Source organism: Pan troglodytes, chromosome 1, assembly GCF_028858775.2.
Source record: "Pan troglodytes isolate AG18354 chromosome 1, NHGRI_mPanTro3-v2.0_pri, whole genome shotgun sequence".
NCBI lineage: Eukaryota > Metazoa > Chordata > Mammalia > Primates > Hominidae > Pan > Pan troglodytes.
This window is the reverse complement of record NC_072398.2, coordinates 118,061,467-118,075,667: the sequence shown is the minus strand read 5'-3', so window position 1 is coordinate 118,075,667 and position 14,201 is coordinate 118,061,467. Positions and strand designations below refer to the sequence as shown.

The 14,201-nt window shown below is 43.2% G+C and overlaps 1 protein-coding gene across 1 annotated transcript in view; it reads left to right on the top strand.

The window, feature by feature from the left end:
- The first annotated feature begins 91 nt into the window (after positions 1-91).
- The window catches only part of LOC134809778 (notch homolog 2 N-terminal-like protein A), a 30,698-nt gene continuing 16,588 nt past the window's right edge, over positions 92-14,201 (top strand). Inside the window, exons 1-2 of the mRNA XM_063808573.1 lie at positions 92-312; positions 2,820-2,972. Coding sequence (XP_063664643.1) covers positions 92-312; positions 2,820-2,972 — 374 coding nt within the window. The remainder of the gene's footprint in view (positions 313-2,819; positions 2,973-14,201) is intronic.

Genomic DNA, 14,201 nt, shown 5'->3' with positions numbered 1-14,201 from the left:
CTGTCGCCCAGGCTGGAGTGCAGTGGCACGGTCTCGGCTCACTGCAACCTCCGCTTTCCGGGTTCAAGCGAGTCTCCTTGAAACTGGGAAAATGAGAAGCCTTGCCCACGAATCTCCAGCGCAAAAAGCAGCAGCTTTTTCCTCCCCAGCTCCTTTCTGCGTCGGCGGCGAAGAGAGAGCTCTGCTCCCTGCTTTTTTAGAAAATGGATTTGACGTGGCCGAACATGCAGCTAGCCGTGCGACCCGCACAAGGGAGGGACTGTTCTCAGTAGGAGGCTGGACTCAGAGCGGCGCGGCGCCCGGGGCTGTTTCGTGAGCTGGAGCCAGCGGCTGCCCGGGCGGCGGTGTGCGCACTCTCCAGGCTGAGACACGACTGGCTGGCACGAGTTGCTCGGCACCAGCTGAGCTGAACCGCGAGCGGAGGCGGGGCTCCCGACAACCAGTGTGCTGGGGCAGAATCGGCCCAGGTTGCACGCCCCCTGAACCACCCTCGCGTCTCCCCGACCCCTCTCTCGCTGGCTCAGATGAATGATGACGGCAGAGGGCAGAGAGCTTAGAGGACACCGTACCAAGCCCCGTCCCTCGCCCATCCCAACGAAGGTCTTAGAATACAATCAACCAACTACAGGAAGAATTTGTAGAGGAGGTTTTCTTGTGTGTCTGCATCGCCCCACCCACAGGTAACCCCAGAGCCAGAGATGGAGTCTAGGAAGGTTTAGGAGCAATCCCGGCTGAATGCAGATGTATACCCTACGTGGTCATGGAACACGATGTTGTCTTCCTAGAGATGTGACATGCCAGTTTCACCATTAATCCAGGGACAGGACCCTTCATCAGGAAGGGAAGCATCCCGACAAAACCTTACAGCCCTATTAGCTGCCTGTATCTCAGACATCTCCTGTTTTAGGGTATTCTACCTCCTCGTTTTTCAGTTTCGCCAGCAACTGGGCTCTACCAATAGCTTCAAGGAGGGAGAAGCTTCCTGACTCCCAGAACACTAGAAAAGCCTCAAGACAGTAGCCATCAGGACCTAGACACTCCCTTGTGACTGTTTTAAGATCATGGAAAAGGGCTCTTTGGAGATGGCATTGCCTCAGGCCCTGTACCATGTACTTATGTATCAAGATTTAAACAAGGCAGACATACTATAATTAGAGTGCTTGCCACCCTGAAGCTCCTTTTTAGCTTTCAAATGAGACCGTTTTATTAAATGACATAATCACTGTTATTATTAGCACTATCACTGACCTTTTTTTAATTTGAAAAAGGCTTTATAGTGCCCACATGTGGCAATGTTAATTTCGTTGTACTTGTTTCAGAGATGATAAATTTGAGACCCCAAAAGGCCCAAAGTCTCTGCTAAGGTTCTGATACAGGCTGTGTTCTCCATTGGATGGCCCCAGAGACATGTTCCCTGAATTTCTAAAGCTACGACCCACAAGACTTCTCCAGGATGAATTTATTCTTTCAGGCCTCCTAGGCATTTAACTCAGGAAGAACCTGGCATGCCTGGGTATTGGTGAGACTGTGGGGAGTCTGTGTTCTTGGGGGAACCTGTCATCTGTCTGTTATCTCTTGGATTGGTTCCCCTACATACTAGTACAAAGTAGGGGTGGGGAGGGGAGGATAACAAAACATTTGAAGGTTTAGCAGAACTGTCTAAAAAGCCCCTAGTCTAGACTCCTCCAACACTTGATTTATTGGTAGGACCACACTGCTCCAGAGCTCAAAATGTTACCAGGAAAAATTTCAAGGTCCAGTTTGATCTTAGACACGGCTCACAGGCCACCTGTCTTGAAAAGAATATCCTGTTGCCTCTGATGGGGGGGAAGAAAAGGCAGGGAGAGTCAGATTCCCATCCTTCATACCAAAGTTGGGGCTATATTTAGCTTTGTCTCAAATCAAATTATGGGCTACCGAGTTGTGGAGAGGAACTCTGTCTACAGGCAGCTCACTGGATTCAAGAAATGATAGCACTAACTAGGTGAGCTGTGGGGTCTCAGAAGTGACGCTAGAAAATACGTTCATGTATTTTTAAAATAACTTTTTTCAAAAGTTTATAGCACATTCATTGTAAAAACATTTGAAAAATACAGAAAGTTATATAGATTACTCAGAATACCCAGGGATCTTCAATATTAAAAATGTGTTGCATTTTTTTCCCACTCTTTAAAAAATGCATCTTTTAATCCAAACACCAACTCTTTCTTACACACATGGGTATATTCTTGAGAAGAGAAATTTCCTTGTTGTTTTAAAAATTATTGTCAAAAGAACAATTTTTTTGCGTTAGATTTCAGAAGAAAAATATTCACCCATATAACCACTGCTACAGCACAAATGTTTAAATTTCTCCAAATTCCCTTTAGTCATTATCTATATATATTAAATATCTATTTACATAATTACGATTACAGCTTAGGTATATGTTTATATTCTCCTTCTTTCACTTAGTAAATATTTGTCCATGTTTTTAGGGAAAGTTCATAGTTATTATTCTAATGAGTGTACAATATTTTATAATATTAGTAGGACCATAGATTACTTAAAATATTCTACTATTGCATAGTTATGCTGTTTCTGATATTAGACTGTTATAAATAATGCCTTAATGAAGAGCTTTCTGCCTTTATCATTCTCCTTTTTTGAATTATGCTATGGTTGAATGTATGTATGCCTTCAAAATTCATACATTGGTACTTAATACCGAGTGTTATAGTACTACAGGGTGGGGCCTTTTAGGAATATGTCTTAGGAAGTGATAAGGCATGAACACTCCACTCTCATGAATGGGATTAGTGCTCTTAAAAAAGAGGTTGAAAGGATTGCTCTGGTCCCTTTTGTCCTCTGTCCCTCCAGCCATGTGAGGACACAGCATCTGTGGCAACAAGGAGCCATCTTGGGAGCAGAGAGCAAGCTCTTCCAGACACTGAATCTGCCAGCACCTTGATCTTGGTCCAGCCTTCAGAACTGTGAGAAATAAATTTCTATTATTTACAAATTACCCAGTCTAAGCTATTTTGCTATAGCAGCAGGAATGGACTAAAGATGATTTTCCTGGGATAAAAGGACTTTATAATTTTATTATCTTAGCCTCAAAAGCACTAGAAATTCTCCTTTTATTTTTTTTATTTAATTTGTAAATAATTGGATAGTTATATTTTAGTTCTATATCTAGCTAGTATACAAATAATGTAACACCATCTCATTTTGCTTTACATTTCTTAGAATACTAGCTAGTAAGGTCTTATTTCATATCCTTTCTTGGAAACCATATGTGTAGTAGCCAGTCTCATGAAATCCTTGTGTTGAGTCACTGTATTAGTCATCTTTTTGCTGAAACAATGCTGCTCAACAAAGAACTCCCCAATCTCAGTATTATACAACACACATCCATTTCTCCCTCAAGGATCTATAGTTTAGGTATGGATTGGTTTAAGTCTGTCATTTTCATGGCAGAGTGCAGGAGTGCAAGAGAGTTGGCAGAGACTCATGATGACTGGTCTCTGCTCAGAACTGGCACAGTCTCGCTTCTGCCATTTTCCGTTCACCAAAGTAAGTCACATGGCCAAGTCCAAAGTCATTGGTGCAGAAAAGTACAGTCTGCCCACAGAGTGCAGGAGGGGAGAGTAATATTTGTGGAACAATAATGCAATCCACCAGTCACTGTATGTGCTGCTTTCTTGCTTTTTGTTAAGCTTTTCTCCTTGTAGATACATGGTAACTTTATTCTTCCTCATCCCATTTTAACTTAGCTATGACTTTTGAACAGTGAAATGTAACTTGTTTCGTTGGCTGAAACGTGAGAGGAAGTCTCATGTGGTCACTTCTGGGAAGAACGCAGACATTTTTAAGAGCTAGTACATAATTGGCCCTTTTCAGTTTCCACTGTTTTATTGATCCTTGAAGATCAATAAGATGAAGCTTTCATCAGCCTAAGTCCCTGAGTTACTGTGATGGTCAGAGCCTTCCTGCTAACCCTAATTGAACATGTAGAATGAGCAAGAAATTCATTTTTGTTGTATTAAGTTACTGAGATTTGGAGATTATTTATTACTGGAGCATAATCTAGCCTATCCTAACACATTGCTTTTTATTTCCATTTTGCAACCAAGTATTGTTATGTGTGTGTCTGCTCTCAGTTTTCTGGCTTAGAACTCAAATAACCGGCCGGGCGCGGTGGCTCACGCCTGTAATCCCAGCACTTTGGGAGGCCGAGGCGGGCGGATCACGAGGTCAGCAGATCGAGACCATCCTGGCTAACACGGTGAAACCCCGTCTCTACTAAAAATACAAAAAATTAGCCGGGCGAGGTGGCGGGCGCCTATAGTCCCAACTACACGGGAGGTTGAGGCAGGAGAATGGCGTGAACCTGGGAGGCGGAGCCTGCAGTGAGCCGAGATCGCGCCACTGCACTCCAACCTGGGCGACAGCGAGACTCTGTTTCAAAAAAAAAAAAAAAAAAAAAAAGAACTCAAATAACCTGGGTAAATGATGTTGATAAATTAAACTATTCATTTTATTCTTTCCTGAGGGCACTGCTCTTAGTTTGGTCAACTGATTGTGCTTCAGGGAATACCTGAATTGATGATAAGGGACAAAAAATCGGAAGGTGTCACAGTCTTTACAGTCAGCTCCAAATATTCCAATGATACTTTTACCTTTCATTCAGTTTTTAAAATTCATTTTCCTTTTCTTCTCTCCAACTTGTTTCTGGGTAAAAAGGATTATTGATGTTGATATAGTTTACTGCATAATCTATACATCAATAATAAAAATAGCTATGTCTAATATATTTTTGCCAGATCCTCCTCTAACAATTGTGTGTGTACTAACTCTTTTCATCCTCGCAGCAGTCTTTTGAGGTAGGCTCTAGTTAATGCCCACTTTACAGATGACTAATGTGGAGCACAGGGAGGTAAATTATACTGCCCACATTCACAAAGCTGATTGATGGCAAAGCCGAGATTTGAAACCAATCAGTTTTGTTTCAGAATGGCCTGCCTAACCATTTTGCGTACTGCTTCCCTAATTTTGACACATAACATTGGCTGGGACTTAGATAGGAGGACAATATGTCTGCAACATCTGTCACTTCAGTGATCCCTGTGATCACCTGGTTAGTCAGAACATGATGTCTTCTTGATCCATCACAGCTGCATGTCTGTCTCTCTAACCTTGGGCTTAAAAAACAAATGCCCTTTCCAGACAAAGAGGCATCATTCTGAGATCAAGGATACAGTGTCTGTAGTAGATTAAAGATGACCACAAATTACTTGCTACTTCTCCCATTGAGAGGTGGAATCTAATTCTCCTCCCTATAATATGGGCTACGCTTAGAGACTTACTTGACTAATAGAATACAGCAGAAGAGATGTCTGGCCAGGCTAGGTAAGTAAGAAGCCTTGTAGCTTCCATGTGAGACTCTTGGGATATGTCTTCTAAGGCCTAAGCTGCTGGATAAGTCAAACTACCATGCTAGATAAACCACGTGCAGAGGCCATGAGACCACATGACAAGGGGAGGGGCCTAGCTGAGCACAACGACCAGCAGTTCCCATCAGGGTGCCAGGCATTATGTGTGAAGCAGTCTTCCATCAGCTGGACACAACTGAGCAACCCTAACTGTGGCCACTATGGAATAAATTTGCCCTGCTGAACCATGCTAGAATTATTGATTACCAAAATGATGAGATACAATAAATTGCGTATTGTGCTAAGTTTTGGAGTAGTTTACTAAGTAACAATAGATAACTGGAACTAAATTTGGTATCTGAAAGTGGACTTTCACTATAACAAAAACTGAAAACAAATGGCAATGACTTTGTACCTGGTTGGCACAGAAGTTAGAAAGGCCTCGAGAAAAATGTTAGTGAATACTGGAAGGACATCGAGGAGACTGCTGGAGAGACTGAAGGACAGTAAAGAAAATACTATTGGGGGTGGCTGAAGAAATGACCTGTGTTATGTAGTGGCAGAAAGTTTTCGTCTTTGATAATGTGGGAAAATAGAAAAGGTGCCCAATGAATGGGAGGATCTGGCTAAGGAGATTTTCAGCGGAATTTCAAAACTACAGAGAGGTTTCTTTTAGCCACATTATTATAAGATATTGATTAAAAAAAAGAAAAAAAAAGTGGGCTAAAAAAGGAGCCATTTGGTTTTTAAGCAGAATTTAGAGGAATTATAAAGAGGCAGGACTTGCTGGGTTCAGAAGAGATCGAGTACATTCAGGGTGGCATGGCCGTAGACTTTGCTGGGTTCAAACATCAAACTGCTTCTCATCCTCAATCTCTCTAGACAGGGAAAGCTTTCAAAATAAGAAATGGCTTCAGGGCAAAAATAAATTCCAAGATGTGACAGCTAGACACATGATTAAGACCTCAATTAAGGTGGTGCCTCATATATCCTTTCAGTTAAACAAAAAGCCTTCTACAGTCTTGGGCAATGTACCTCTCCATTGGACAAAAGAGTTTCTAAGAATTTTAAGGTTCCGTTATCCCATGTCAGACTCACAGTCCAAGCAAGGTGAAAAAGCTGGCTTCAGAATGAAATGTGGGTGTGGCTTTTGCCTAGTAAAGTTCGTTATCAATTAGTATATAAGACGCCTTAACATTTTTAAGTGAATTATACCAGCTTGGACTGACTGAAAAGGATGAAGAGAGTACAAAGTGAAAAGATGCCTTTGGACCCTCAACCTGCCTCAGAGAAGCAGGCTGAGAAAGTTACCCAGCCAAAAACAAGGATTACTTCTTAGGGAAAAAGAAGAACGGCTCAAAGAATGGAACCAAGAGCCCAGAGGACTGATGGATAGCCAGAGGGAATCATTCCCAGGAGCAGGACTGGGCCCTAATCAAGGAACTGGTAATATGTACTCAGCTAGATTTCAAAATTGCTGTGGACTACTGACCGCTGTATGCCTCTGTTCTCTGACTCTTCGAATGGGAGTGCCTGTTATGGTTATCCTATCTCTGTCCCATTGTTTCTTGGGTGTGAGAGCCCCAGTGACTTCAGATCAAGGGGAACTATACTCAAGGAGCTCAATCTATGTGTCATAGCTATTCAACTTCTCCAACACACCAAGACATTCTTCCAGTCTTGCATTGCTCCCCAGTTTATATAGATATATATGTTCCTCATTCAGCATTTATGTAAAACATATATTATTGAGCACTTATGTGATAGAAACCGGGGCAAAACAGAAAATAAAAGAGTTTTATTTTGAGAGTTTTTTACAGCTTATTGGCTCTGAGAGGACAGACATGAGAACAAATAAGTGCCCAATTCTGCATTTATTTTGGAAGGCAGTTTTATGTGAGTTTAAATCAGTAAAGACATAGATATATATTTTTAGTTTTGATTAAAACTAAAACAATTGGTAGCCCTTATTCATATTTTTCTATCATTAAAACTTATCTTTAAAAAATGTCTTCAGTCATATTTTCCCCTTACTTCCATTCATATTTACTCTTTACTTCTCTTGTCCTTACCAGAATGTATGCAGTAAGTTTTCATATTGTAACACATTCAACAAAAGTTATATGTGAACATAATAGCTGCTTTCTTTAAAACGGTTACTTTGAGAAACTGCATACCTTTTTTTTTTTTTTTTTTTTTTTTTTTTGAGACGGAGTTTCACTCTTGTTGTCCAGGCTGGAGTACAGTGGCACGATCTTGGCTCACTGCAATCTCTGCCTCCTGGGTTCAAGTGATTCTACTGCCTCAGTCTCCTGAGTAGCTGGGATTACAGGTGCTCGCCACCATGCCCGGCTAATTTTTGGTATTTTTAGTAGAGACGGGTTTCAACATATTGGCCAGGCTGGTCTCGAACTCCTGACCTCAGGTGATCTGCCCACCTCAGCTTCCCAAAGTGCTGGGATTATGACATAAGCTGCCACGCCTGGCCTGCACATTTATTTTAATAATGTTGTCATAGCTATAGTCGCTTCTAGAGTTGCTCTTTGTGGATAACTATCTTATATTCTTCTGAATATATTTTAATAGTGACAAAACTTATCTTTGCAGGTGATTTTTAAAATTTGTATGCAGCCAAGTCACTATGAATTATCTTTAGTGAGTAAAGAGGAAGATGGAACTGGTAACACTGTGGGTAAACAACTGAAAAATAATGTTATCTTTCTCTGAACATACTTGCACAAGACAAATTCCAAAAATATTTTGACTACGTTATTTTTGAAAAGGGTTTCCAGTATTTCAATGTGACTACTTTCACTAATGGTACTTGCTTACCTAAAGTGCTTGTTAACATGCAGTTTTGGAACTTCATAGGTCTATGCCCATACTGACTTGTACTTGCTTAGTGTTGTTTTACATTCTAGTTCAACATCTGTTATGTGATAGACACTGGGGATTAATAGGCTGTGGTCTTTGCCCATGAGGACCTCAAAACTTAGTTGAGAACACAGAAATACAAAGAGTCCTGTGTGAAAAATAAGTATCGGTGTTAAGATAAGGAAGCGGCAGTGGAAGACAGTGGAGGGACTGTCTGTTAGGGGGAGGAATTTATTGTGGTGTTGGCAAAGCCTTCTTTGGACTGAAGGATGAATTATGATTAGAAGTTCATTAAGAGGAGGAGGGAAGGGGACTAGAGGAGTCATTCCAAGCCAAAGGAACAAAAGATACAGGGACAGAAACAGCAAGATATGTTTGGGGGAATCTCAAGTTAGTCAATACTGTTATTGTGTGAAGTTCACAACAGGGGCAGGGAGGACAAGAGATGGGGCCCAATGACGAAAAGGCCTTGTATGTACCATGTTTAGAAGTTTGAATTTTATCCTATAGGAGTCAGGGAGAGGTTCTGTGGGTAGGATTTCCCATCCCAACAGGATTGTAAACTCCCACATCCAATTAGTCACACCTCCATTTTTTTTTCCTGTTTCTTTAACATTGTCTCAGATTCATTCCTTCTGAAATCTACCTTATTAGTTCAGGTCTTCTTAAATTTGTGCCTGGACTGTTCACCAACTCTTGACTGGTCCTGGGCTCCAGTTCACCTCTTGCTCCCAACAATCAATTTTCTACAGAATTATCAGAGCAATCTTCCTTTCCATCAGTCTCAACTCTGTTCAAAAACTTTCAATAGTTTTATGTGACCTAAGAGGTAGCTGCCTCCCCACCCTTTCAGCTTGCCATTCAAGGCTGCATAATTTGGTCCCAACCCCCTTTCCGTCCTTGACTCCTCTCACTGCTAACAGAGACAGAACTCATTTACTTACTCTTTTGACTGTACCTTTGCTTTCACGAGGGCTCTTTCCTGGAATGATATGTCCATACAACTATTGTTGTTGTTCTTACTTTTAGCTCTTTTCTTAGAAGCCCACTTGTACCCAGGTTTGATCACACCCCCTACTCTCCTGCCCTGGAAGTAACTACTATTCTGGTTATAGTCTCTTAATACCTATATCTATATATATGCATCCACAGATAATGTGTAGTATTGTCTTGAAAAATATATATATAAATGGTATAATTTGTCTCCCTCTGCGATTACTTTTTTCACTATCATTTAGTTTTTAAGATTTATCCCTATTGACATAAATAGCTATAGTCTTTTCAATTACTGTGTTGCATTTCATTTTATAAATATACCATACATTATTCATCCATTCCTCTAAGGGTGGGCATTTATGTTGTTTTCAAGGTTTTGCTATTACAGTGTTACAATGAATATCCTTAGCTTAGCTGGTCTCCTTGTCTTATACAAATTTTACTGACCTTTCAAGATCCTGCTTTCATCCCAGCTCCTCTGGGAAAGCCTTCCCTGAATCCCCCAGCCCACAGCGGCAAAGTCTTGTTACTCAAAATTGCTTGTGCATCTTTGGTATCATCCCACTGCCAAGCACACAGCTACGCAAAGTAAGGCACTTAAGAAATATTCACTACACGGATGAACAAATGAATGAATGAATGGGGCAGCACCACTCCGTGATGGCTCTATTCCTTTTTAATGGACTTTGGCGCCTTGGCCCACTTTCCTTCTTTGACAGCACTGGTCCTACTCCGGAGCATTCCTCTAGCTAGCAAAGCAGTGTGTGGATGTGTGGGTGTAGGTGGCGATACAGACCTCACTGGATGAGGACCGCCTCTCCCTGCAAGTTCACGATCCCGGCAAACTCCAGTGCTTGAAGTTCAGAGTCCTACCCCACCCCCCTCACCCCCACGCCGCTTCTGCACTGGTCAAGCCAGCGAGCCGCTGCAGCACTGATCGAGTTAAGGCGCGGCGGCCCCCGGGACCGTTGGAGAAGGATGCGGACGGGGCCAGTGACTCGTAGTAGATCCCTCCGCGCGGAGCTCGGGCCGGCGCTTCTTCCTGCGGGAAACCCCTGGGTGCCCAAGGCGGCGGGGCCGAGGCCGCGGCGACAGTGGGGCGGGGCTTGCGGTGGGAGGAGGCGGCTGAGGCGGAAGGACACACGAGGCTGCTTCGCTGCACACCCGAGAAAGTTTCAGCCAAACTTCGGGCGGCGGCTGAGGCGGCGGCTGAGGAGCGGCGGACTCGGGGCGCGGGGAGTCGAGGCATTTGCGCCTGGGCTTCGGAGCGTAGCGCCAGGGCCTGAGCCTTTGAAGCAGGAGGAGGGGAGGAGAGAGTGGGGCTCCTCTATCGGGACCCCTTCCCCATGTGGATCTGCCCAGGCGGCGGCGGAGGAGGAGGCGACCGAGAAGATGCCCGCCCTGCGCCCCGCTCTGCTGTGGGCGCTGCTGGCGCTCTGGCTGTGCTGCGCGGCCCCCGCGCATGGTGAGTATCGGGCTGAGGGGCGCTGTCCGCTGATCCCGGGGCTGCCACCTGGGGCGACCCTTCTCCCCCTCGGTCCTTCTCTGTGTGGGAAGGCCAGGCTCGGCCGCCGGCGCGGAGCGAGGCCACTCGCTGGGTTCCCAAGAGTTTGGACATCGCCGGGGGCCCCTCCCGTGGTGCCCCGCCAACCCCCGGGGTTCTCCGCCGCCTCTGCTCCCCGCGGCCCGGGACCCCTCACACGCTTCCTCGGCAGGAGGGAGGCCGGCAGCCAAGTCTCAGAAACTCCTTTTTCATAGTGCCAGGGTGCAGGGAGGTGGGCAGTTTTGCCCTTCAGGTTCCGCGTTTCCTGGGGTCGAGCGAGAGCCGATGGCGGGCCTCGGAGGGGCTGAGCGAAGGAATGCCAGATTCTGGCGTGGAGAGCGGGGGCAGGGCCGCCAAGCCAAACGGCCTGCACCTTCGCAGCCAGCCTCGCCTTTGCCAGGGGGCGGCACATGGGCCGGGTGTGTGGGCTGGGTTTGGATGGGGACGGGGTTTTGCGGCGCGCCTGAGTTTTGACACTCCAACCCCACCGAAAGTCCGGAGGAGCCGGGTGTGCTGCTCGCGTCTTTGAAAGGTGGAGGCAGGAGAAGTAGGGCAACTGGTGTGGCTGCATGCTGAGGCACATGATTTAAAAATCTCAACTGCTGTTATTCTTTCCGAGGCGCGGAGCTCTGCTGCTGTTTCAGGCTGTGTCCAGACCCAGGAATGTGGTGTGGCGATCACCAATTCCTCCAACCTGGCAGCAGCATTTGCTGCTCCTTTGGCATGGCTGAGGGTGGGGCACGGGCGGGTGAGAAAAAGTGGATACGTTAATTCAAAGGGCTTCCTTAGACAGCTTCTTTATGGTTGGATGTTTCTAACACGGTTGGACCAAGGAAAGGGAATCAAATCATATCTTCCCCATCCCACCCACACTTTTAGATTCTATATTTCTTCAGACCCTTTAGTGGAAATAACTTGGGCTTTGGAGCCCTGCTCTGTAATCCTGGATTCAAATCCAGCTCTGCTATATGAACTCACCAGTAAAATGGGAATGAAATTATCCAGCTAATAGGATTAATTAAAATAATGTATATTAAACGGATGACACTCCAAAGGTGTTCAGAAAGTCCTTTCAGGCCGAGGCTGTGTTTTACTGCTTCTGAGATTGATGCTCCCAGTGGGATGGTGTCTTGTGCATATTTGTTGAACGGAAAGCAGCCCCTTCTTTTTCTGAGCCTAATCTGAATAAAGATTTTTACCTTCACCAAAAAACTAGTACATGAACTACATCTGTTTTCAAAGAAAAGGTTAGGAAGATGATGAGCTTCAGAAAAATATGGTCTTTGTTCATTGTTAACAGTCAGTCGACATGTCAATCGCAGATGTTTGAAAAGAGAACAAGGTTATTTATCACCCGAAAATAGTACTGGGTTGTTCAGCACCAACTAGATACTTCTTGGAAAGTTCAAATTTCGTACACGTCTAGGTCACTAAGAATTTCAGAAGTGGACCAGGAGGCTTTGTAGTGATGAAGCAGAGCTGTTGTTTCTGAAGCATTTAATAAAGAGCATATATGATGGTGTTTTTGCTTTTCCTTTTTCTTTGAGTGAAAGCTTTAAGTGTAGCTTTAGGATAGAGAGGAGTATAATCAATGAGACAGTCTGAGGGTAATAATCCTTGGTCTATCATTAACTTGTTTTGGTAAATAACTTAATCTTCATGATATGTAGTCTCCTCACCTATGAAGCAGGACTAAAGGAATAACCTGCTTTAGAGAATTGTAGGGAATAATAAATATGATTGTAAAGTGATTTGAAAAATTAAGTGTTAAATAATATGATGTCAGAAATGGGATTACTCTGACACATAGGGCTTCTTTTATTATAGGATCTCAGTGCATAAAACTATGCCCTCCACCTCTGCTCTGCTGAGGTGCTGCGATTATTAGCTAGCTTTTAGGTAGTCAAGTTGAGTGTTAGTCAAGTTGACTCAAAGGATAGGATTTAGATATTTTGATTTTTAGACAGGTGTTCTTTAGATGCTAAACTAATGCAGTAGAAGAGATTTAGAAGCCTGTTTCTTGGTACAAATCTTAAATCTTCTTAGAGTCTACAGTGAAGGCTTCTTGAATCCTCTTAATTTGTTATTGTGTTTTGCTAAGGTACCAATTACAGCACACCCTTCTAAACTTTTGAGTGTTCCTGTGTTTGGCTTGTGGCCAATTGTTAATTTAAACATCACGGAGTTTCTAAGGCAAGGAGATGTTAGCAGTGTGTCTGATTGTCTAAACAGCTATCCAGGACCATCCTCTTGCTCCTTGTTTTCTTTTGCTTTGCAATGGGAAGTGACTCCCTGATTTTGCTGCCTGCTAGATAATTTCTCAGCTGAATTCTTCTCTTGCTTAAACAAAATCGGAGTAATTTTCTTTCAGATGGTGATGAAATTTAACCTAAAACTATTTTTCCTTTCACTTTCTTATTATTCCTTTTTTTTTGGTGTGGTGGAGAGGAGGAGGAGAATGATTCCTAGTCTCTCTTATTTTTCTGAATCTTTAGATTTAAAAAATATTTACCCATAACTTCTTGGGATCTCTCTGCTCCATTCCCACCCTACTGCCTCTCCTGTAGGCTTCTATGACATAGAGGAGCAACTTTTGGTTCACCTGGATTGTAGTTGCTGACTTCAGGACCTTTAGAGAATGTTTAAATTCAGTGGGATATGCTTGGATGGTTCAGAGCAGCCTTACAATACATTTTAAAAATATCACACCCACAGAAATTCTATTTTGCCCACAAAATTTGCATTGATCTAGTTCCCACTCTGTGTTGCCATTCCTAGTGATCCTCCTCCCTACCTCTCCCATTATGGTAGAAAAAAACTCTGTGTCCTGGCTACATCAAAGTCTGTTGGGGTGGATCTTGGACTCAGCACCCAGGGATTCTGATAAGGTAAGTTTGAGAATCCGTATTTTTTCAAGGTTTACAGGTGATTCTGACAAGTAAGTTGGTTGCAACCCACTGATTAAGTACATTTTTTTTTTTACCTTCAGGTGTGTGTATGATGTCTTTCTAAATTTAAGAAATTTCCATAACAAATGTAACCTTAGTCATTCCAGTGTTTAACGCTTCTGACTCAAGGAATTTTAAAATTGCTAACGTAAGAGATATAGAATATAATGTCATTTCTTCTGTTTATCTGGGTGCAATATGTCTGCATTGACCCTTTAGAAGGGCTTCATATATTTAGATGATATAATAAATTCTCCACCTCTCCTTTTCCCTTTTCTTCTGTTTTTTTCTTCTGTTTTCTTCTCTTTTTCCTTAAATGTCATTCATACATGTTGTTTTTTGACCCTTTATCTATATACGTCTGCAATGATTTTAGAGCAAAAAACTGCAAGGCGTGATTTGAATAAGGATATAAGAAATTTTACA